Consider the following 23178-nt stretch of genomic DNA (forward strand, 5'->3'; position numbering starts at 1 on the left):
AAGCTGCCACTTAAATGTTCTTAAAGCAGTCTTAACTGTTCCTTTAAGTTAAACGCTTTAAGTCACTTAAACGCGACCATTCCTTAACCTTTAAGTCACATTTAATGCGCCTAAGCATCTTAAAGATTTTATTTAATTCCTTTAATTTATCACTTAAAATTTCTTAAAACATCATTTAATGCATCTTTAAGTACATTTCTTAAAGATGCATTAAATGGTTCATTACTGAATTTAAGTGATCCACTTAAAGATTAAGAAAAGGAACATTTAAGAAATTTAAGATAAACTGAAAGGTACAGGAAATAATTCTTTACTGTACCTTTAAGTTACCTTTAAGAAACCTTAAAAGTGTCATTTCGCCCTGTGTTTACTAATTTATGTCTTTGTTTGTATCTTTTGTAATGTTTGCAGACGTTAATTATCTACTTCGTCTTGTTGATTTTTCACAGCTGATCGCTAATTGCGGTTATCTGACATCTCGGGCTATCGACTTTGAAAAGGAATACAAAAGTCTGTCAAAAAAAGATTACAAAAGTTGGCCGGCTATAGCCCTTCTTACTAGCTTAGTAAGTATTCATCGCATCTGTAAATACGCTGATCCAAGTTGTAATTTTTTAGCCGTGGTCAGGGAACCACGGGAGCTTCCTTCCACTGCAGTCTTTTCAGTGTTCTCCATAAGACGACGAAAATGACTTGCTTAACATGCCAGGCAGTCCTTTGCCTCCCCTCCAATCCTCTCCCTCTTTTCCTTTTTTTGAACACCTCAGTGTTACCATATGCCAGGCAGTCGCCACCAAGAATGCCCTGATTATCAGTAACATGACATAACATGACATGGTATATCATAACATGACATAACATGACAAAGCATGATATGGCATGACCTGATATGGCATGACATGACGCGATGAGGTGACATGACGTGACGTGACGTGATGTGAACGAATAGAATAGAGCAGAGCAAAACAGAACAGAACAGAACCCTTCAATTGGAAAATACAAGGCCATCAACACTATGTGTAGCCCCCTTACGGAAGACAAATACCATCGTTACTTTGCCTTCATTCTTGAAAATTCTCCATCCACATACATAATAATAATAATACATACATACATACATACATACATACATACATACATACATACATACATACATACATACATACATACATACATACATACATACATACATACATACATACATACATACATACATACATACATACATACATACATACATACATACATACATACATACATACATACATACATACATACATACATACATACATACATACATACATACATACATACATACATACATACATACATACATACATACATACATACATACATACATACATACATACATACATACATACATACATACATACATACATACATACATACATACATACATACATACATACATACATACATACATACATACATACATACATACATACATACATACATACATACATACATACATACATACATACATACATACATACATACATACATACATACATACATACATACATACATACATACATACATACATACATACATACATACATACATACATACATACATACATACATACATACATACATACATACATACATACATACATACATACATACATACATACATACATACATACATACATACATACATACATACATACATACATACATACATACATACATACATACATACATACATACATACATACATACATACATACATACATACATACTTTATTGACTTTCCCCCTAGAGGCTTTTCAAAGACAATGAAATAAATACAATAATAATTTAAAACTACTTAAAAACTCTAAGATGATATTCATACTTAAAATTAATTAACTAGGATTAAGAATCTATAAAATCTTTGACAAGTTTACGTTTAAGATAAAACTTAAAAGCAGATACATTCTCGAGAGTTTTTAGAGAGCTATCCATGGAGTTCCAGATACTGACTGTTCTGTAGTAAAACGTCCTCTGACCACTGGCAGACTTGAAAAGAGGAATGTTCACTGAGCATTTGTGAACTTCTTGTGGCACGTCCGCTTATTTCTCCTCGCTTACTAAACTGGGAAGACAGATACTCCGGCACGCGGGATGTTAGACATTTGAAGGCCATGATAGCGCTCCTGAAATATAACTGAGTCGCAACTGGTAGCCATTTAAGCTCTTTTAAAACTGGTGTGATGTGATCATATTTGTGCGTACTGGTCGCAATTCGAGCGGCAAAGTTCTGAATACCTTGTAATTTATTTATATTACTTTTTGATGTATTCGCCCATACGTTCGAACAATAAAAAAGCTTGCTAAAAACTAAGGCATTTATAATAGTTAGTAGGGTGCATTTGTCAAAAACGTGCTTTGTGCGGCTTATTTGACCGAGACAAGACATACAGGAGGAGACAGTTTTGGTAATGTGTTCGTCATAGGTTAGGTTCTTGTCCAAAATCACCCCAAGGTCTTTAGCGGTGTGTTCCGGTACGAGTTCTCTTCCCATGAAAGTGAGGCTGGGAGTGTCCAGTCTGGAATGCATTTGCCTGCTGCCAAACACCATGAGTTTAGTTTTGCTTGGGTTCAACAATAAATAGTTGTTGGAACACCATCCTTAGTTCGCCCTTGCCTCCCTTCCATTTAACTCTTTCTTTTCTCCCCCTCATTTGTGAACACCTTAGTAGTTTCAATATTGTCTTTGCCTTCAAAACATCACCACAACTCCACGCGGAATACTATCAGTGATAGACCACACTATTATCTTTAACGCTGTAAAACCCCATCTTCTAGTACTAACTTACCAGTTTTGTACTGGATCTCTATGTAGCTTGGAGTAAATTGTTATTGTAAAACTCTCAGCCATCAATGCCTCTATTCTTAAGGGCTTTAAGTATATTTATGTTTATCTTTGTACATTCTCTTTGAAAGAAAAATTAAATGATTGGATATACTTTTACTATTCAGGCTCATTGCACATGGTTCGTGTTCTTTCTTTTCACAGGCCTGTGGTTACATCTCCTGTCTAATGTTCATCTTGGATATTTGTCTCCTTTGCATGTTGTACCGGAAGCAAAGAGCGAAGGAAGTCCGTCACCCACAGCAAGCTGCTCAACCATTTTATACACAACTGCGACAACCCGCTGTAGTGGCTAGCTATGTTTAACATTTTTGAAAACTTCGGCTTGCTGTTAGAATAAAACAGAACAGAACAAACATTTTTGGTTTTCACGTGACGTCATCAACATTCTAAAGTCCAGAATCGCAAGACCCCTTAGTTTTTTTTCAAACTGATTATTAGACGTCCTTGAAATATATTTTGTTGAAGGTTTTTAGCTCGAAAGCATTCGCTGTCAGAGCATTTTGAATTTCGGAGTTTCACGCCACACTAGTAAGGCTGTCACGTATACTTTATTACTTTATTTAGAATAATATGAACAGTTGAGGTTTTGCGAGAAGTGTCCATCTGAATGTTTACTTGTGCACGATCTTGTTAAAAATCTGACCACTTTTTGTAGCAGAAGTGAATACCAGATGTTTTTGCCAATTTCCGGCCGCCATGTTGGAGCCCAAGCAGTTGGACAACATGGTGTTTCCATACTGTGCTCTCTAAATTTCGTGAAACATTTTGATGGATTACTCAAGTAAGGGATGCCGTTCAGACCTGAGACTTGGAAAAGTAGTTTATATAGTAGCTTTCTACAACCTGTTACCACCTATAGAATAGAATATAATGAAATAGATTAGAATAAAAAAAATAAAATAACATGCTATAGAATACACCTCTTAATAAATAATAATAATAATAATAATAGTAGTAGTAGTAGTAGTAGTAGTAGTAGTAGTAGTAGTAGTAGTAGTAGTAGTAGTGGTAGTGGTAGTGGTAGTGGTAGTGGTAGTGGTAGTGGTAGTGGTAGTGGTAGTGGTAGTGGTAGTGGTAGTGGTAGTGGTAGTGGTAGTGGTAGTGGTAGTGGTAGTGGTAGTGGTAGTGGTAGTAGTAGTAGTAGTAGTAGAAGCGCATCACAAGATTATAAACGGAATAAAAAACTAAAAGCTAAATAAAAAACCTAAAAGCCAAAATTACAATAAATTCGAAGGCTTACAAATTTAATTGGAAATTAATGTTCTTCGAGTTCTAGATTTGAAAGACTATGGTCGTATATCATTATAAATTATAGCTGTGTTGTGCAAGTGATTACTAGATATTTGCAAATCGAAACAATATGTTTCAAAAGAGATGTGTGCGCGTTAGTCTCAGAGGTTCTAGGTTCTTAGACACGAGACTAATGTTTAGAATAACTCTTTGCTGGAAAAGAAAGGTTTTTAAGGCATTTAATTTACTTAAACAGGACATGAAAAATACATTTGTATGTCAGGCAGAGAAAAAAGGGTGATTCAAGTATTTTGACCAGGAAAAAAAAAACACGATAAGTGATCGGGTACTAAATTTCCTTCAAACAGCCCCAGTAAGTCGGCCCACACTTTATTGTTTTTTTTTTTTACGTTTTTCAGACGGTGACTCTTTAAGAAATGAACAATCAATTTCAAAATGTGCTTCTTTTCATGTAAATATTAACCCTATTTAGACCAGGCTTTTTTGGACCTTAACAAAGTTTTTTAAATGTTTGTCACTGACATAAAATATTTAACGTTGTAAAACAACGTTGAAAACTAAAACAAAGACGTTTCGACACGAAAATCTTCGGTCTTCATCGGTTTTTAAAGGTCTTAAAAGCCGTAACGGCTTTATTTAACGGATCACGTCTTGCGTGTGCTACGCGGACAAAACGTCAACATAAGATCGTTGCGCGTCAGACCTATTCACGCAAATAACTTGTATATTGCAGGAATTTCGATGCGTTCGTTGCCCGCATTAGGATCTCGCTCAGAGTGCCAAGCCTCGAGAAAAAGCCTCTTGTGGTAGTCCTTCGCTCTGTCGACAATGATGGCATGATCAAAATCCACATTATGGCCAAACTGATTTGCGTGTTGTGCCACTTTGGAATTACGTTCAGCAACACGGACTGCCCTTTGGTGTTCTTTGATTCTTGTGGCTAAGACTCGGTCAGTTTGTCCGTAATATGCAAAGTCGCAGTCGAGGCAGCTGACTTTGTACACCACGCACCTTGTTTGTTCGGAGGAAGGCTTGTCCTTGGGTCTGGGGAACTGTGTGCGCAATGGGTTGAGTGGTTTGAAACCAACTTTAACGTTGTTAGTACGTAACACTCTTGCAATCTTCTCGGATACTCCTTTGACATAGGGAAGTGCGACGAAGTTGGGCGGCGTAGTTCTCTCACTAGATGCGCTCTCACTGCTTGGAACGTTGCGAGGAGCATTGCGACGAGACTCGCAGCTCTTGATAGCGGAGTGTTGTCCCTCAGCACTATTTACATCCATCCCAGTGGAGCTTGCACGAGCAGTGGAGCTTGCAGAGAGACATTCTGTGTTGTAATTAAAGGATATGGTTCTTGCTTTGATCGAGCGCTTTGTCTTTTGAGCTCAATGTTTGGGTTTTACCTCCTTTGTTCGTTCCATAACGTTGGTACCACGTACAAGATTCGAATGTAGATTTGTAGATCAACGACTTTCCTGACCCTGTTGGCTGACTACGAAGACATCCTGGCCGCTAACCTGCTTTTCTATCGCTTTTTGCTCTAATAAACGTCTCTAAAATCCGTCCACGTGCCACACGCAACATTCGTCATTTTGAACATCTTTGTCTGACAAGATTATTTATGCGGCCTGTTCGGCCTGACAAAAATCTGCAGGCGGAATTCTGATTAGCTAAGGCAAACAAAGGAGACCTCACGCGTCCAGCCGTGCTTTTGGGGGGAGGAGCGCGGGCTCATTTTCCCGAAATCGAGCCTATCTAAGACCGCAAAACCACAATATTCAAAACAACTTCCAGATGTCGAGGAGACACGTGATTCATGCGTGACAGCAAGGATTCAAACTCTAAAGTGAGGCTAGCTGCTGAAGGCCAAATTGTCATCAAAAACATAGGAAAACGACACGGGAAAGGACGTGACACACAATATTGGGCTTGCGTTCTCCTTTCCAACCCGCTGAACGGATTGGTAGCTCTACAGTAATAGTTCCATTTTTTTGCAGAGAGGTACTCAAAGAGACCTCACAAAAGAAAATTAGATGGAAATTGCGGTAAGCATCAAAGACGATCCCAGCGATTTCCTCTTTACAAGAAGGTAGAGTGACCCCAGTGCTAGAGCATGAGGTTAATCCGGCACTTGCACATTTTTTTTTTCATTTCATCATTGTGTTAACTCTGTAGAGTAGGTTTACCCTGGCACTAAGGTAACTCTAGCTAAGCGCTAGGGCTACAATAGCGCCAGTCAGTATGTTTTGTCGTTATAAACGCTTTGCTAGGAACAACTCGCCTATCCTAAACAACTTTTAATATTTTGGCCACGAGACAAAACGACAAATTGTGATAAAAGGAACATCATAGTACTAAATCAAAACTTGTTCAAGACTTTGCTTTTAAGAGTGAGTCCGCACGAGAACCATGCAGGCGAGTCTACAGCGCATCTCACCGATTTCCCTCAAATTTGGCACACTTGTGTAACTTCACTAGTACATTAACCATGTGCAATATTTTGGTTCAATTGTTTATTGTTTTGGAGAAATGTCAATCAAACTGTCAGACAGTGGAAAGTACTTAAATTTGACCTAAAAATATTCACCATGTTTGATCCCCTGCTACAAGCTAAATATAAAAAGAAATGATACGAAACTTTTACATAAGACAAATCAAGTCCCGAACAATAGAAAAACGTTCAGTAAACTTGTGTCATTTGCTGCGTTTGGCTGAAAGCAAAATTCCAAATCTCCTTATTCAATTCGTATCAAAAAAGTGGGGTTTCAAAAGTCGTTGTTTGTAGACATGCGGCGTTTCTTCAATCGAATTTGAAAGTATCAATAGATTGCCAAGGAAATGGTGTCCCTATTTATCAAATAAAATCTCTGTTAAGTTTAAGAGGAATTACAGGTTCGCATCAATAAATGGTGTTAACTTCGTGACAATATGCAAATGAGCTCAACACGGAAATCGTGATAAGTTCAGAGTTTGTAAAATATAAACTAAATAGAATGTTGCTATAAGAAGTAAAACATCGTTATGAAGCTTTTTGCATAAAATACTTTTAAATCGTTAGTAGTTTTAACTACTTGAAGTCGTTGGCTGGTAATAAGCAAATTAAACAAATTCAAACGAACAAGAAGGTCATACCGACCTGCTGGTCGTACTGCACCAATTTGAAAGATATCCCCACAAGCAAGCATCATTGCATAAAAGTCATTTCCTTCAAGGGTTTTTGGCATCGCCCTCTTGGTGTGTAAGCTGCGTTTTGCCGTATTTGCCAGCACCATAGTAATTTAAGAACAGATGTTATCAAAACAAGTTGGCGGCGAGGCATCAAATATAATATCCACCGATCATGAAAACCGACTTGTTTTAGAATTCGGTCGCGTGTTTTGTTCACATATAAAAAACATGTTTCCACTGCAAAGAAATTATGTAGTCCTCGTTTTCATCCAGTAAGAATCTGCGGCACAAGTGGTTTTTGGTGCTGTGGTTCTTCGAAGAAAACCGACAATAGTTGATTGCGTGACAGACCGACTTGTGAATTTTATCTCAAATTTCATGTCTCAAATTTCACTCTGACTCAGATCATATTGCGATCGTCATGGCTTCGTTTATGTGCTTTCAAGAAGGACCTGACATTCAGGGGCCATGGGATATGTATTGAGTCATCTATAAATGATCCAATACGCCACAAATCGCCATGGCTTAAATTTTCCACCTTTTTTAATTTTGAAAATCTGAAATCGAAAAATTAGCCTTTAATACCGACTTACCGTAAATAATCTTATAAACGCCAGGGCTTTTTAATTTAAGGGGTACATGCGGGAGTTTTAAATAAATATGAGGCGTTTAGTAGAAAAGGGGCATTCATTTCACCAGGAGCCCATGATTTCACTCTAACTGTAACGAAACAAATAGACAAACAAGTATGTAAATATGACGCGTAGTTTGCTCCCGGATAAAGATAGGAAACAGATTTTGTGAGTTGGAGACTACTCTCATCTTTTCTAATGCAAAGGCTAAAGATGTCGTTCACAGATTGTTCGATATCGATGTCTTCATCGTCATCGCATCGGGGTTAACCATGTTGGCTAGCTAGCTCCTTTGGTCCCTTCGATGTCCGAGTGAATCAATTAACTAACTAAAGAAAATTGCGTGTTTTTTACTCCATGAAACGTTTACTTGAATTTTGAGGCGAATATATTTTTTCTTTTTTTATTGAGGAGGGGGGGGGGGGTGATGGGAGGAGCAGGGGTGTGTATTAGACACGGGACGTTTATTAGTAGAGGCCTCTAATACAAATTTTACACCTCAGGGGGAGGCGTTTATTTGAGAGTGGGGCGTTTATTAAATCATTTACAGTATTTCACTCATTTACATTTATTCTAAGGATTGCCTACAGGAAAGATAAAATAGAACAAAAGAGTATGATTATGAGTGTCATTGAAAACGAACTTTCAACAACCTGGTCAAGGCAAAGACGAATCATGAGTTGTAAAAAGGCACGCTGATCTACACTTATACAAATATTTAATTCCGTCGATACGTCGGTCCGTCATTCTAGCTTTAAATTAGGAAATCAGTAGGAGCACTATCAGAGATACAGGTGATTCCAAATTTGTTGAGATTGTTCTGGATCCTTGTTCCCAGGGTCTTCGTTCCCCTAAACCAGCGGTTGATAAACGAGTTTAGATATTAAATTTCGTTCCAAGAACTTGCGCATTTTCCGTCAGCCTTGACCGAACTGGGCCGTCCTCTGCCCTCTGGGCCATTTGTGGTTCCGGTTTAATTGTGCGCATGCACCGGAGACTTGAGATGGAATGATCCGTTCTCGCTTCCAGAGTCTACGGTCCTTCTGTTCTGCGCCAGGGATCGAGACCTCTGCCGTTAATGTCTGTTAAGCTACGCAACGAATTGAAGGCGGGGTTTGGCTGGGAATGAAAAGGAATGAGGCACCAGCGGAGTGGCCCCGAGGCGAAAGCGGAAACCCGACTGAGAGGTAAGTGCTTGGACGGTTGCTATAGAAAACGGCTCCACATCGAGGCCCTTTGAGTCACACTAGGGCTTTCCACAAGTTGCTCGGCAACTTTTTGGCATTTTTTCATGTTTCGAGCAACTTTTTCCCCCTTGGAGCAACTTTTTTCCTCTCGAACAACTTGTTGCATTTTGAGCAATTTCCAGACCGAAGATTTCCGAAGATTATACGAGTGCTGTTCTAAGGCAAAACGAACGTTTCCGAAGATTTTCGAGGGACATCTGAAGACGTTTCAACATTCGGCTCATTCTGTATAAAACATTACAAAACTCGTTAGCAAACATGACGTCATCAATATCTTCACGATTTTTCCCAGTTAAAGGAATCTTTGTTACTTAACAAAATAATATTCCCTTTAATTTGTTATTTAGATACTTTTGCTGTAAAATTGCTTAAAACTGCTTTGAAGATCTTACTCTCAAAGGGAAATTAACATATATTTAGAAAAAATTATTTTGGTTAGAAGTAGCGTTTTGGATTTTTTGGAGCAACTTTCGAGCAACCTTTATTATATGAAGCAACGTTTTTGGATCTTTGGAGCAACTTTTTGAGATATAACGGGCAACTTTTTGGGAAATCTCGAGCAACTTGTGGAAAGCCCTAAGTCGCACTGCCCGAAGCCAGTGGAGAGCACGGCTAGAGCAACGAAAAAGAAACTACTTGCAGCAAGCGAGCAGAATGCAAATATACGCGTCAGCATGACGACATGTCGACAGCGCACGAAAGACATGATCCACGAGGGCGAGGCTGCACCAGGCACGAACTCAAACCAGTTTAAATTCGTGCGACTGATCGCAGTGACAAAATGAGTGAAAGCAGCCTTGTCGCAGCGTGTGTGCACTTCTGCGACAAAATATAAACTAACCAATGAAAGAGCTTCATGTATTGAATTCAAAAACTAGTTTACATTCTCCCTCTTCCAAATTCGCTGCAGGTGCACCGAACAAACGCCTTGTTGCAGGGACTTTTTGAAGTAGTACACACGAAGCGATTTGTCGCAGAGAACCTCACTTAAGGTTTATTAGTACTTCATTAGTGTTTTCATTAATTTGAAAGTAATATTGTGTATAAGCTACTTCAACTTTTTCATATATCACATTGATCTGCAATATGGTACGAACAGGAGCTAGAGAGATGGTGGATATAACCCCAGTGTATAAAGATTGAGTGAAGTCCAATTGGGTATGTAATTATACGCGTTATTAACAAAATCGAACTGCGCGGTCGTTCGATTTTGTTAACAAGGCCTTTGAAAGACCTTTCAATTGGCATTAATGGTTTTGACATCCACACTATAAATCAAACATTCAGTTAGGGAAGCAACATTATTTTGGAGGAGTGGCCAAGTGGGATCAAAAATCCTGAAAAAAAATTGTTTGCAATAGTAAAATGCCCACATAAATTGTTTGAAGACATCAAAAAACATTGTCTGCAGAAAGATGCAGCTGGAAAAATTGTTTGGACAGAGAGCGCCACGGAAAGAAATCGTCTTTACTGTACTATACTTAGGGCTTTCCACAAGTTGCTCGGCAACTTTTTGGCATCTTTTCATGTTTCGAGCAACTTTTTTCCCTTCGAGCAACTTTTTTCCTCTCGAGCAACTTGTTGCATTTTGAGCAATTTCCAGACCGAAGGTCTCCGAAGATTATCCGAGTGTTGTTCAAAGGCCATACGAACGTTTCCGAAGATTTACGAAGTTTGGCGAACATTTTTGAGAAACGTCTCATAAGACGTTTCAACTTTCGGCTCATTCTGCATTAAAACATTACAAAAAAATCCTCAGCAAACATGACGTCATCATTTTACAAATTTTCGTCTTGATATGTTATAAAGATACTTCATTTGCTGTAAAATTGCAAAAAAACTGCGTAGAAATCTTTATCTTGTTTAGAAATCTAACCCTCAAAGGAAAATTAGCTTATATTTAAATAAATTATATTGATAAGAAGCAGCATTTTGGATTTTTTTGGAGCAACTTTTGAGCAACTTTTAGAGAAATTACGGGCAATTTTTTGGGAAATCTCGAGCAACTTGTGGAAAGCCCTAACTATACTACGCTTCGAGTAAAACAATGGTCCATTCCAGCGTTTCGATCGAGCACTGAGGCAAGTCTTGAGAGACTGGGTACTAGTCCAAAACAACATGGCGCCCGGGTAAAAAGTAACTTACCAGGTTTATGAAAATGTGAAGTACTGAGGCCATCGCTTACGAGACAAGTGGAAACTAAATCCTTGCAGAATTGTTTGTGAACATTATAACTACCAGGTAGAGAGGAGTGAGCGACGTTTTCTCTTTCCAATCTGCACGTGAAGATACGCTTGAATTCGATCGATGATGAACATGTCAAGTGCAGGCTTGTTTACCTTTTCTCACGCTGTAAGTCTGTATTTATGGGCATTAAATAGCCGGATAATTAACATCACGAACCACTTTAGATGCTAAAAGTTTATTGGATTTCTCACGTCCTCAGCCGACCTATCCATCATGTTATGAAACTCGTTCTAAAACTTTCAGAACTTTGTATTTGTTTTGCTCACATGTACCACTTCTTTGTACGCTAAAATCATACGTGCCGATTGAACTTAACATACTTTTTTGGACTTTAATTTATTATTTAGTAAATGTTTTACAAAATAATGGCTAATGGAACCATCAGAATAACGCCGCATCGGCGATATTCAAACGTAATTTTACCCTAAAATCTCTAGTACAGTGTCACGCATTGCCCGAAATACCTTATTTTTAAAATAGGTTTACTACTAAACGTGAGAGCGATGAAAAATCTTAATGATATCATTTAAATTGTACTAGGTGATACTAATTACAGTGGTATTTTTATATGGAAAGCTTCAATTCTTGCAGAGATATTTTGGTCAAAAGATGGGTCAAAATTTAGGTTTTTTTTTGGCTCAAAACCGACCATGGGCACGTTGACCACGATATCTTCCACACGTTAAAGAATTTTGCGATCATATTCTACATACAGCATTATCATCTCAATATGTAGCCCCATGCAAAATATAAAGGAAATCTGAGAGGGTCGATGTAGACTCAAATTTTAATATTGCATGGATTTCATATGGACCCTCTCTTAAACAAAACATTTTCAAATATAAGGGCTTTTTGCGACGAAATTTTCGCTACAATGCCAGTCGCCACTGTCGCTAAAATATTCGATTGGAGAATTGTTGTGCTGGAAGCAAAGAGCAGAAGAAGTCCGTCACCCACAACAAGCTGACCAGGCACCTGATACACAACTGCGACAACCCGCACCTGACCAGGCACCTTATACACAACTGCGACAACCCGCACCTGACCAGGCACCTTATACACAACTGCGACAACCCGCACCTGACCAGGCACCTTATACACAACTGCGACAACCCGCACATGACCAGGCACCTTATACACAACTACGACAACCCACACCTGACCAGGCACCTTATACACAACTGCGACAACCCGCACCTGACCAGGCACCTGATACACATATGCGACAACCCGCAGTGGTTCATTACGTTGATAGCTTTGTTTAACATTTTTGCAAACCGCAGCATACTGTTAGAATAGAAGAGAACAGAACAAAGGGAATGGAATAGAATAGAATAGAATAAAATAGAATAGAATACACCACATTCTGAAAGACCTTGTTGAGATAAAGTGAAATGTGAAAAAATTATTGAAAAAGCTCGATCCGTCTTGAAGATATAGGGTTGCGCTTTGCTATTATTTTTAGAACATTTACAAAATTCAGATCTTTATATCTTTAAGGCTGATTGAGCTTTTTCAATTTTTTTTTTTCGCATTTCACTTTATCTAAACGACTTCTTTGAGAATCATGTACTTTTCGTGCCATAACAAAAAAATGAAAATTTGCCTTCAGCACTGTGACATCATGTTCCACTCAACTGTAGTCTCATTGCCAAATCAGACAAAAATTTACAAATGCAGCGCTACTTTTTTGCAGCTTTAAGAGTGGCATTGTGTGTTTTTTGTCTGTTATTTACCGCTGAAACAGATTTATTTGGTCTTTCATATGTCAGCAACTTGAGCACTTACCGTAAGAATAACTCTTTGTGAGAAAAGGAATTTTTTAGATATGTACTTAAACGTTTCAGTTAATCAGCAATGAAAGACATTTGTGTGGCAGCTAGCTGGCAGAGAAAGAGATGGGTAATATAATAGAAGTCTTTGGCCAAGAAAAATTAAAACACCTCCTAACCAGTAACTTATAATTAAGACAAAAGAAAAACGTTGTAAAATAAAATTATTTTTTATGTTTAGACAGGACTTCCTTGGGTGTTAAAACGTATTTTTAAATCGATCTTTCGAACAGTTTTACTGTCCTTTTTCAGAGAGTTCCAAGATGACCCACAGTCGTTGTTCTGGGTGGGCCCGCGGTCGACAATCGCTGGAACATTTGACCCATTTACAGACTTTATAAAATTTCTGTAAATCTCTTATTTATAGACTTAATAGTTTTGCCTGTTAAAGACAAAATGTTTGTAAATTAATTTTACAGACATTTTACATGGTTTTTTTGTCTTGTATTTGAAAGAAAGTTAGTAAAATGTTAGTAGATTCCGAGCAACAAGGATTACACGAAAAGACTAAAAATTTACAGACTTCATAAAATCTAAATTTACAAAGATTTTACCGTGCTCAGTTCTATCACATAAAATGTCTGTAAATGATAAATTCTTAAGATAAGTAACAAAATCTCTGTACATTTACCTAATGAATTGGTTCAAACAAAACATAAAATATCTGTAAATTTTCACATCCTCAAGTCTCCAAACCAGTACTAAATCGCATCTTGGCAATCGCGACCGGTGTAGCTGCAACAATTTCCAAGTTTAGCCCACAAAAACAGAAAGTATTTGTTACCAGGAGATGGACATTCTGGGTTTAATGCCGTTTGGTCCTCGAAGATTTAAATTAAACCTTTCGAACTTTTTGAACTTTTACTCAAAGGAAAACATTTTAATACAGAGATACCTTACGGAGCCAGCACGCAGGCCACTTGTCAGTTCACAAATGCGACTTTAAAGGTGAGTTGTTTTTTCCTTATTTGTTAGAGACAACTCGAGAAAAAAGTAAAACATTGCAATTTTTCTTTCAGTGGTAAAATCACCAAAAAATTCTGCGCGACGTAAAACAATTTTTTAGACGACTGCATGCGATGCGAGACTAAAAACTAATTAAATTACACCAATAGACCATTTTACAGTTGTCTGCTCCGTGACCTGGCGTTTGAATGCAAGTGAGGCTGGAGGTGACCTTGTTTTGATACAGACCTCACTGCTTTTGTTGTGTTAATCATGTTGCTAATTAATATAACTAGTTTGCATTTACATAATAAAGCAGATAGGTTTGTATCAAAGCAAGGTCACCTCCAGCCTCACTACCATTCAAAGGCCAGGTCACTTGGCAGGCAACTGTAAAAAGGACTATTCAAGTCGCGGTGGATTTTCTCGGAAATCCTACAACTTGTAGCTTCTATTTTAGGCTACTAACTCGTCCTAAAAATGGTAAAAGGTTTACCGCGTTGGAAATGAGAAGAAAAACTTGCTTGAAAAAAGTAGAACAACAATGCTATGGCAACATTCGCTTATCGACGAATTTTAATTAAGTCTTCGCGTTGTCTCGAGTTGTCGCCAGAGCCTATTATAATTATTTGCACGCACGGCAACTCAGATGTTTTTTTATTTGCTCACATTTCTTTGAACGAGATTTTTCTTCACTGAGTTTCGGTCACTGACAGATATCAAATTAGAGTAGTGTAGAAGTTTCATTGACCATCGTCGTAACTTTGATGGCCTTCGCTTCGCAAAAATTTAATATTGTGTTTTGATTTCATCTGAGTATAAATATTTCCAGGGAAATATTTTCGCCCGATCAGAGTCTAAGGTGTCTTTATTTTCTTCTTGTCTTGCAGTTTTCATAAACGTAAAAGTTTGCGACTCTACTATCCCGGGCGCCAGAGGTTTGTTATTCTACGTGAAAAATATAAATAAAGCCATCGCAAACCATTCGCCGATCGGCTCATGGTCGCTCATGTTCAGTGATATGTGCCTGATTTTTTAAACGATTGCTAGCTCAATACTAGCTGGACGGACTCTATTTTCAGAAGTGTAGCTGAAAATGGTAGGAATAGCTTCCTCCCTTAGTGGCGTTTTTTTTCCTTTTGTTCCAAGCCGGGTTCCAAGTAGCTCCGTCTGTAAGGAAATACATTTATACCATGCCATAGAAAATACAGCCAATCAGAATACAGGAAAGCCGTTGTATTCAACCCAACCTTTCCATCGTGCGCTGCGATCTTATTCTCGATGAAATTTAGTGAGCGTATTTTCTATGGCATGGTATAAAATAGTTACACAACACTTTCTCGTGGTATACTATGGAATATCCCACTTGTCACTTGTATTTTCTTCGTATACACACTCGCCTAAAGGCTCGTGTGTATACCGAGAAAATACAAGTGACTCGTGGGATATTCCATAGTATACCACTCGAAAGCGTTGCATAACTAGTATGTACCAGTCAGTAATATTGGTGATATCAACTGCGTGACACAAGGATCAGAAAGGCGATGATAACAATAAACAGTGTAATATCCCTACGAGATGGGAGGATTCCTTTAAATTTAGCAACTATTCCTGAGACAAAATAAAATAAAACACTGGCTGATTGTGTGTGCTGCGGCTTTTTTCGTGAACAAATCGCCGCTTACGGTCAGAAAATTCGCGCTGATTTCAGTAACAAATTTAGCATATATCTACTTAAAAATAAATGTTATAAACTCGGAATACCGCACACAACTTATCATGAGGATGCAAAATATAAATTACATTTAAACAATTTACGTACCTGGAAATCTTGTTCGTAGTCATTTTATAATTAGTGTAAAATGGTCGGATCAGAGAAAACAGTTCCCGCGTTTCGGTCATTTACCGCATTTACCCTCTCGTTATGTCTTGGCGTGCCACTTTTTCGATTTTTTCACCCTCAGGAACTTGTGAAGGGTGATCTGACCCATCCCTTAGTTTTTTGTATGTGTTGCTACAGCCAGCATCCAGGCAGCGCACCATAATATTCTGGGCTTTATTAGATATTACGTACTTTTGCACCGAAGATCTGGGTCATTGCAAAACCAGCTTTGACTAATGCTACGTCATAGCCTACGTCATTCAAGATGGCGGCCGTCGGTGTTCGAAAGCGGTGATTTTGAACAACTATTTTTGAAGTCCTGAACACATGGGCTTTCATTTAAGGTAAAATTTTTCTAGACCCTTGTTTCCCTTTAAACTAAGCTGGTAAATCAACATGTACTCTGACGTTTGAAACACGTACCGGAAGCACGTAAGGAATTTTTTCAACTACACACAATATAAAATGACACTGACGAGGCGTCCAAAAAACTCTATAAAATGACACATACGGGGCTTCATAAAATGTCCGTAAAATGTCCATAAATTGGCACAAACGGGCTTCATAAAATGTCCATAAAATCTCCATAAATTGACATAAACGGTGCTTTATAAAATCTCTATAAATTGACACAAACGGGGCTTCATATAAAGTCCATAAAATGTCCAAAAATTGACCCAAGCGGGGCCTTTATAAAATGTCCGTAAATTGGCACAAGCGGGACTTTATAAAATGTCCATAAATTGGCACAAACGGGGCTACATAAAATCCCCATAAATTGGCACAAACGGAGCTTTATGAAATGTCCATAAATTGGCACAAACGGGGCTACATAAAATCTCCATAAATTGGCACAAACGGAGCTTTATGAAATGTCCAGAAATTGGCACAAGCAGGGCTTTAAAAATGTCCATAAAATGGCCATAAATTGGCACAAACGCGGCTAGATAAAATCTACATAAATTGGCACAAACGGGGCTTTATAAAATGTCCATGGTTATTTTCCACAATTCTGCATATGTACGAAAAGTAATCCAAATTACCATGGAACCTTACGTTGTCATTACCTAGTTATTATATTCCTTTCCGGTCCCAGCAAAAGCTCAATCAATTTGTTGTTTGTAACCTTGTTAAACTGAACGTGCCTTTTGGGGTCAGCTTTGGAGTCCCCCATCTTTATGTTCTTTAGAAATAAACCCCATTGAGGCGACCACTCCAAGTACCTGATGAAGTAAATTTCCAATAGCAAATAAAATGCGTTGATTACGTGATCAGATTCTAAGCAAAAGTGTCAACAGTAAGCAAGAAAGCGACGGCACGGATGACTGAGTGCAGGACGCCAACTTATCGGAAGACGAGGCGACACGTGAGTTACTGCATGACTCGTGCTTGAAAGCGAGGATTCAAACTTCAAAGCGGGGCTAGCCACTGAAAAATCTGCATACATGTCGAAACAGGAAAATCGCACGTAAAAGCACAAACACAATATTGGGCTTGCGTTTTCGATCATTCGTTGGACGCAACTCGATGGACGGAGTGACAGTTCTACAGCAAGCGGTTTAGCTTACAATATTTATCGCTGAACGGTACTCAGAAAGACTTCACAAAAGAAGATAAGCCGAAAATACGGTAAGCATATTGCATCAACAATACTTATTACAAAAAGGTAGAGTACCTCCAGTGCTTGGGTTACCCTAGCACAGGGTTACCCTAGCACTTGCACATTCAGAGTGTTTGCAAACTAGAAGAGGCTTACCCTGACAATAAGAAATCCCAACCTAAGCGCTTGGGCTACCCCAGCGAAAGTCAGGGTGACTATTTTAAAACGGTTTGCTAGTTACAATTAGCGTACCCGGATTAACAAGAACTTAATTTTGGCTCCAAGAAACAAAATATATGACCAAAACACCGATAAAACGACAAATTGTGCAGGTCAAAGGAAGATCAAATTAATTCAGCTTAAATTTTGCGTCGAGAAGAAAACATTTCCGAGGAAATTTTTGCTCCGATGCCTGTTGCCACTATCTCTCATTATAAAATATTCGGCGAATGCCAGTCATTTGTTCGGTATTATTTTGCCGTTAAATACTATCTGGGGTTTCAGGGAACTTAGAAATACCAGCTATTTTACTCTAACAGCCAAACTACGTAAATTAAGCAAAAAAACGATTTTGACACTAAACGTACGTGTTGTCCGTTAAGTGTTTTGTTTATCAAGTCACCAACAATAGGATGAGAATTAAAAACATTTACATTTGACGAAATTTATTCTTGGATGCATCGGTTCTTACACAGCGTATATTTTGAAAGAATTTAGATTGATCTTTGTTGAACAGTTTTTCCTTCAAAACAAGCCGCATTTTGTAACTTTTATCTTTAGTAAATTATTTTACCAACCTCTTCAAAGTCGCTAGCAAAACATAGTCGAGTCGGCTATGGATGAATGGACGGATCGCAGTGTATAAATTTAAATGCGTGCTAGAAAAGGTTCGTGGCGTGTTTCACGTACTTCCGGCTTGATCACGTTTCAATACGGGAGGACTAGCTATTTCGTGCAAAACTGTCGGAAAAAGCGTGAACGTGGCTTATAAAGCAACACCTGCAGGTCTAAGAATGGGTTGCAAAAATAAAGATAATATGAATGAGCCGCACACGTAACGCACACGCTTCACTTAGCATCTCATTATTAGATTACGTACTCATGCAGGCAACCCACACAGCTTTCTTATTGTGATATTAGCTTAAGCTTTAGCGTTTTCGTTGCTATTAAAAGTTCTTACGTGAGCCTTAATAAAGGGGATTCAGATGGTAAACAAGGAAAAAAGAAGCATTTTCTTATACCCTCCTCCAGGGCAACCCCTCCCCTCCTCACCCTGGGGGCCGCCACTTGACTTTTGAGAAAAAAATGGTAAATTCTCCGCTTTGTCGACAGTTTAGACGGTCAAATGTCCCACCGGTGAAGGCTTCACAGAGCGTCAAATTTCCCACAACCTTTTCCATTTTAAAGACAAAAGGGAGTCAAAAAAAATAAAACACCGATGTTTGGTTTCGCGCCCTGTAGTCTGAAATCGCGCTTTCTATCTTACATAACACATTAAAAAACGCTCAACTGTCACAGAATCTACACTTGAATGTTTTTCGATAAAGGTAAAAAGATACCATAACAAATAAGACAGAGTTGGAATCGTGGAATGATGTGAGTAATGTAAACATTCGTAGTTATTAATCAAAGGCTCTATGAGCAAAGTCGTGAATGTGGTATATTATAAACTGATAGCCCAGAATTAGCCAAAATAAATTTTAAATGTCTGCTGACAAACGACAATTTTTGTAATTGTCTATGAAATCTGTTAAACGTACGTCATAGTTGAGTCATGTTTAAAATTCTAGTTGGTAAGTGATAAATAACCCCTGAGAGAGACACGTATAGTGGTAACAAGATATGAGGTACCTTAAGATGCTGCGAAGCTGGTAATGGAAAGAAGCTAGGGAATTTTTTTCACCAAACTGTTTCACATTTGCTAAAGGGTTCTTTAATTAATAACCAGGTAACTCAGCCATTTTATACAGGACAGTGGTATTATTCGACATACATTTCTCTCTGTTAAAGAATGGCAGACACTGTGACAGAAGGCAAATAATTAAAAGAAACTAACAGATGCCTCATACATGTGACTTCTAAGAATTGAAATTGGCAGGAAACAGTAAAGTCAACATAATTTATTATCAATTTAGAGGCCTGATACATGTAACAAATGAAAACTGCTGCTTATTTCCTTTTCTGGTATCTTTACATGCAACCAAAAAGTCTTTACCCCTTTACATTCCACAAAAATCATCAATGCATTTTAATCAGCCTTATTAATTCGTTTTTAAATAATCTCTATACATTGCCAGCCATCCTGCATAGATTTGGTGGCCATGTTGGATTAAAGGATCTGAACCTTAAAGCTTGTTTATCTTTTACTCTTTGTTTTTCAGCAGTCAATAACAATAACTTCCAAATATTTTATTTTTCAAGCTGTACAACTGGTCTGCTAAAAGTCAATTTATAGAGAGCAATATTCACTGTTTGTGAAATGAGAGTAAATTTGAAATAAAATTCTTTTTCTGATCATGTGTTTCATACAAGTTACTGCAGGATGTTCATTCCAGCCCACACCTCTTGACAGCCTAGCCTCATGCAGAGTTCAGTGATGTGCTGTATTGCAGGATATTGTTTTGGCGAATCTGTAAATTAATTCAAAATTCTATGTGCCTTGTTAAAATAAATCTGTAGCACAACACATACAACAAACCATCTAAGTGTAAGCAATTTGTTATTTATCAGCATGGCATGCAACCAGGTTCCTTTTCGGCTGAGATGACTGCATGAATTTATTTGGGGGGGGGGGGAGGCATAGGACATGTACAGAAATCGACCTTAAGGTTACTATTGTTATATTAGTGGCTATTACATTTTAGCGATTTTAGTGAGTTGGGCGAAAATCGCTAAATTTAGTACTTGCTAAAACTTGTCTTGGTCAAATTTCAAGTACCTCCCCGGTACCCACTTCCCACCCTAATGGAACACAAAAATGGATACTGGTAACTTTGTTCTTTTAGGCAATGCAATTTATGTTCATTCAATGTCAAGATACGGTAGTTTTTTTCTTTTACTGAACATTTATTTTCATCTTAGCCATATGTTCATCACCGGCCAGTAAAAGCTGGTTTACACGATATTACTATTTTTTGAAGTTTTTGGAAAATCCCTATATTAAATAGTCGCTAAATCTTGCTCAGAAAAAATCGCTAAAATTAATAGCCGCTAACAATAGTACTCTCACCCTTTGAATTAAATTTCTTTGAATGTCTACCCCATAGCACTCAGTGGATGTTGACAAAGCAAAAAATTACCTGAGTGCAATGATACACCCCTGGAGAAGTACAATTACCACAGTTGAACTAATATGTCCCTTTTTTGACAGACCATGTGTATGAAGAAAAAAAAATTGTAAGGGACTGATGCATAATACTGTGTTTACAAATGTAGTTTTGCCTTTCAAAAACAGAGCAAATTTATCATTCACATAAGGCTTGCTACCTAAATTATGAGCTACGAATGCCAGAGGAAATTTTGATTTAAGTTTAAGTCACGAGATAGATGTACTTGGGAACTTCGTTAACGAAAGTGTGACAACGAATAGAAAATATTACTAGATACAAAAACTTGACGAACGTGCAAATGAATGATCGACCGAAAGACAAAGCAAGCCAACTATAGATGTCTCTAATTGTTTCGAAACGCATCAGTTTAATCTTGCTGAGTGAGACTAATTTGTAGCGGAAAATACAGCCTTATTTAGGGTGATTTATTACTTACCAACTATTTGATTGCATTTCAATGAAAGATAATTTCATATCCGCGGACTTTCAAAATAAGCTACTGATCGGCGTGCAAGTTTCTTGCTTCCTTGGCCATCCTTTCCGTTGCATTGTGTGTAAATGTGGATTCGAACACTGGCCTCACTAGAAAAATTCCTTCCAGAAAGGAAAAAAAATATTCGTATTCTCCTGATGTACATCCACAAGTTCGCTTTACAACTCGGGAAACCAGCCCTTGTGCACGTTCATCCGCGATTTTGAACTTAATTTAAACTTAATATAAAATTGCCAGGTTACCAAGGGAGTTTACACAAATTTAATTGAATTTCTCCAGCAGACCGCAATAAGTCGTTCTTTGCATTCACGACTTAAAAATGAATGGATTACGAAATCCTTTAGCTTGAGCTGACCACTGACAAATGTTTCTACGATGGTCAAATGCCCGACATGGCGTAAGTTTTGCTTAATATTCTCCGCTGTACGAGGCTAAACTCAAGTAAATTGACCGGGGAATATCAGGGGAGGGGTGTTGAAATTGACTGATACATTACCCAGATGTCCTTCCCTTTCTCGACTGAAGTATTTAATTTGCGTCATACAACTTTACTTCTTTTTTTATTCCAGATGGATAACGGCCGTCCAGTTCAACTTCCGGTCACACCGGATATTCAGACCCAGGCTCCTCCTGGTCAACCAGTGCAACCTGGACAACGGGTTTATGATCAAAGCACTCCTGGTCATCAAGAACAACCTCAGGCTGGGCAGGGATTTGACTTGACTATTGACACCGATTTTCTCAAGTCTCCTCTGTACAACATTAAAATTGCAGAATTTGTAAGTACTACATTTCTCTGAGAACGAGTTTGTCTCTAATGTTGTGTTAGTTTTTGATGTTCGAGTAGAAATTGAAGCGATGTTGCTATTGAGTGTCGAACAAGAACAAAAATAATTATAAGGTTTGATCTGGCTGATAATGGCAAGATATGTTTTTATCTCACACAATGTTCGCCCTGGAAGGACAAGATTTGAAACTCTCTGTGGAGATGTTGATAACTAGTTGCATTTTATTTTTGTGACGCTTGCGCTGGGCCCGGAATAAATGTTGCTGGAAGGCGTGTTGTATCTTATCACAAATGACATATCAGTTTGTCCAGTTCCGTCAGAGACTGTCGTAGCTTTACTACCTGAGAGCCTTAAATCTGTGTCTTAAAGGTTATGTTTCCTGCACCAATAAGATCGGGCGTTTTGTCGCCTGAGCTCGACACAACGTAGATTTTACATCTCTTGTTCGAACGTGATGTTCTGATCTGGTACCACATGAGTGAAATGTAAGATTTATCACCCAATTGCAACCGTAAGTCAGTTAACGGTTTTGTTTATGTAGCTTTATGACTCGTATTCTTCGCCGAAATTCCTAATGATCTTGAACCGTTAGATTTGAAAAAATATTTCTCCCATTCCGAAATAATCCCTAAGAAAATATCATTTGGCACAACTTCCTCTCATCCATAAAACGTTTCCGCTTTTGTTATTGAATTTCTCACCCCTTGATTGACATGTGCGGACGTCAATGAAAACAGACACTTCTGTTCTCCGTGCGTGTATTTGACATGTCCCAAGGTCTAGACTAGGAGAGTCCCTCTCTATCACCTGCGTTTCTTTTTCGGGCTTCAAGCCTTACACCTGTGGTATAAGTAAAACGGCGAGTCCGTCGTTGCCCACTTGTA

The 23178-nt window shown here is 38.2% G+C and overlaps 1 protein-coding gene and 1 long non-coding RNA gene across 2 annotated transcripts in view; one reads left to right on the forward strand and one right to left on the reverse strand.

The window, feature by feature from the left end:
• The window catches only part of LOC144650012 (uncharacterized), a 258602-nt gene that overhangs the window by 216334 nt on the left and 19090 nt on the right, over positions 1 to 23178 (reverse strand). The gene's annotated exons all lie outside the window — the stretch shown is intronic.
• LOC144649961 (uncharacterized) overlaps positions 17540 to 23178 on the forward strand; it is a 54897-nt gene continuing 49258 nt past the window's right edge. Inside the window, exons 1-2 of the mRNA XM_078509563.1 lie at positions 17540 to 17713; positions 22076 to 22285. Coding sequence (XP_078365689.1) covers positions 22076 to 22285 — 210 coding nt within the window. The 5' untranslated portion in view covers positions 17540 to 17713. The remainder of the gene's footprint in view (positions 17714 to 22075; positions 22286 to 23178) is intronic.

The sequence above is a fragment of the Oculina patagonica genome, chromosome 4, assembly GCF_052425735.1.
Source record: "Oculina patagonica isolate OP01 chromosome 4, crgOcupat, whole genome shotgun sequence".
NCBI lineage: Eukaryota > Metazoa > Cnidaria > Anthozoa > Scleractinia > Oculinidae > Oculina > Oculina patagonica.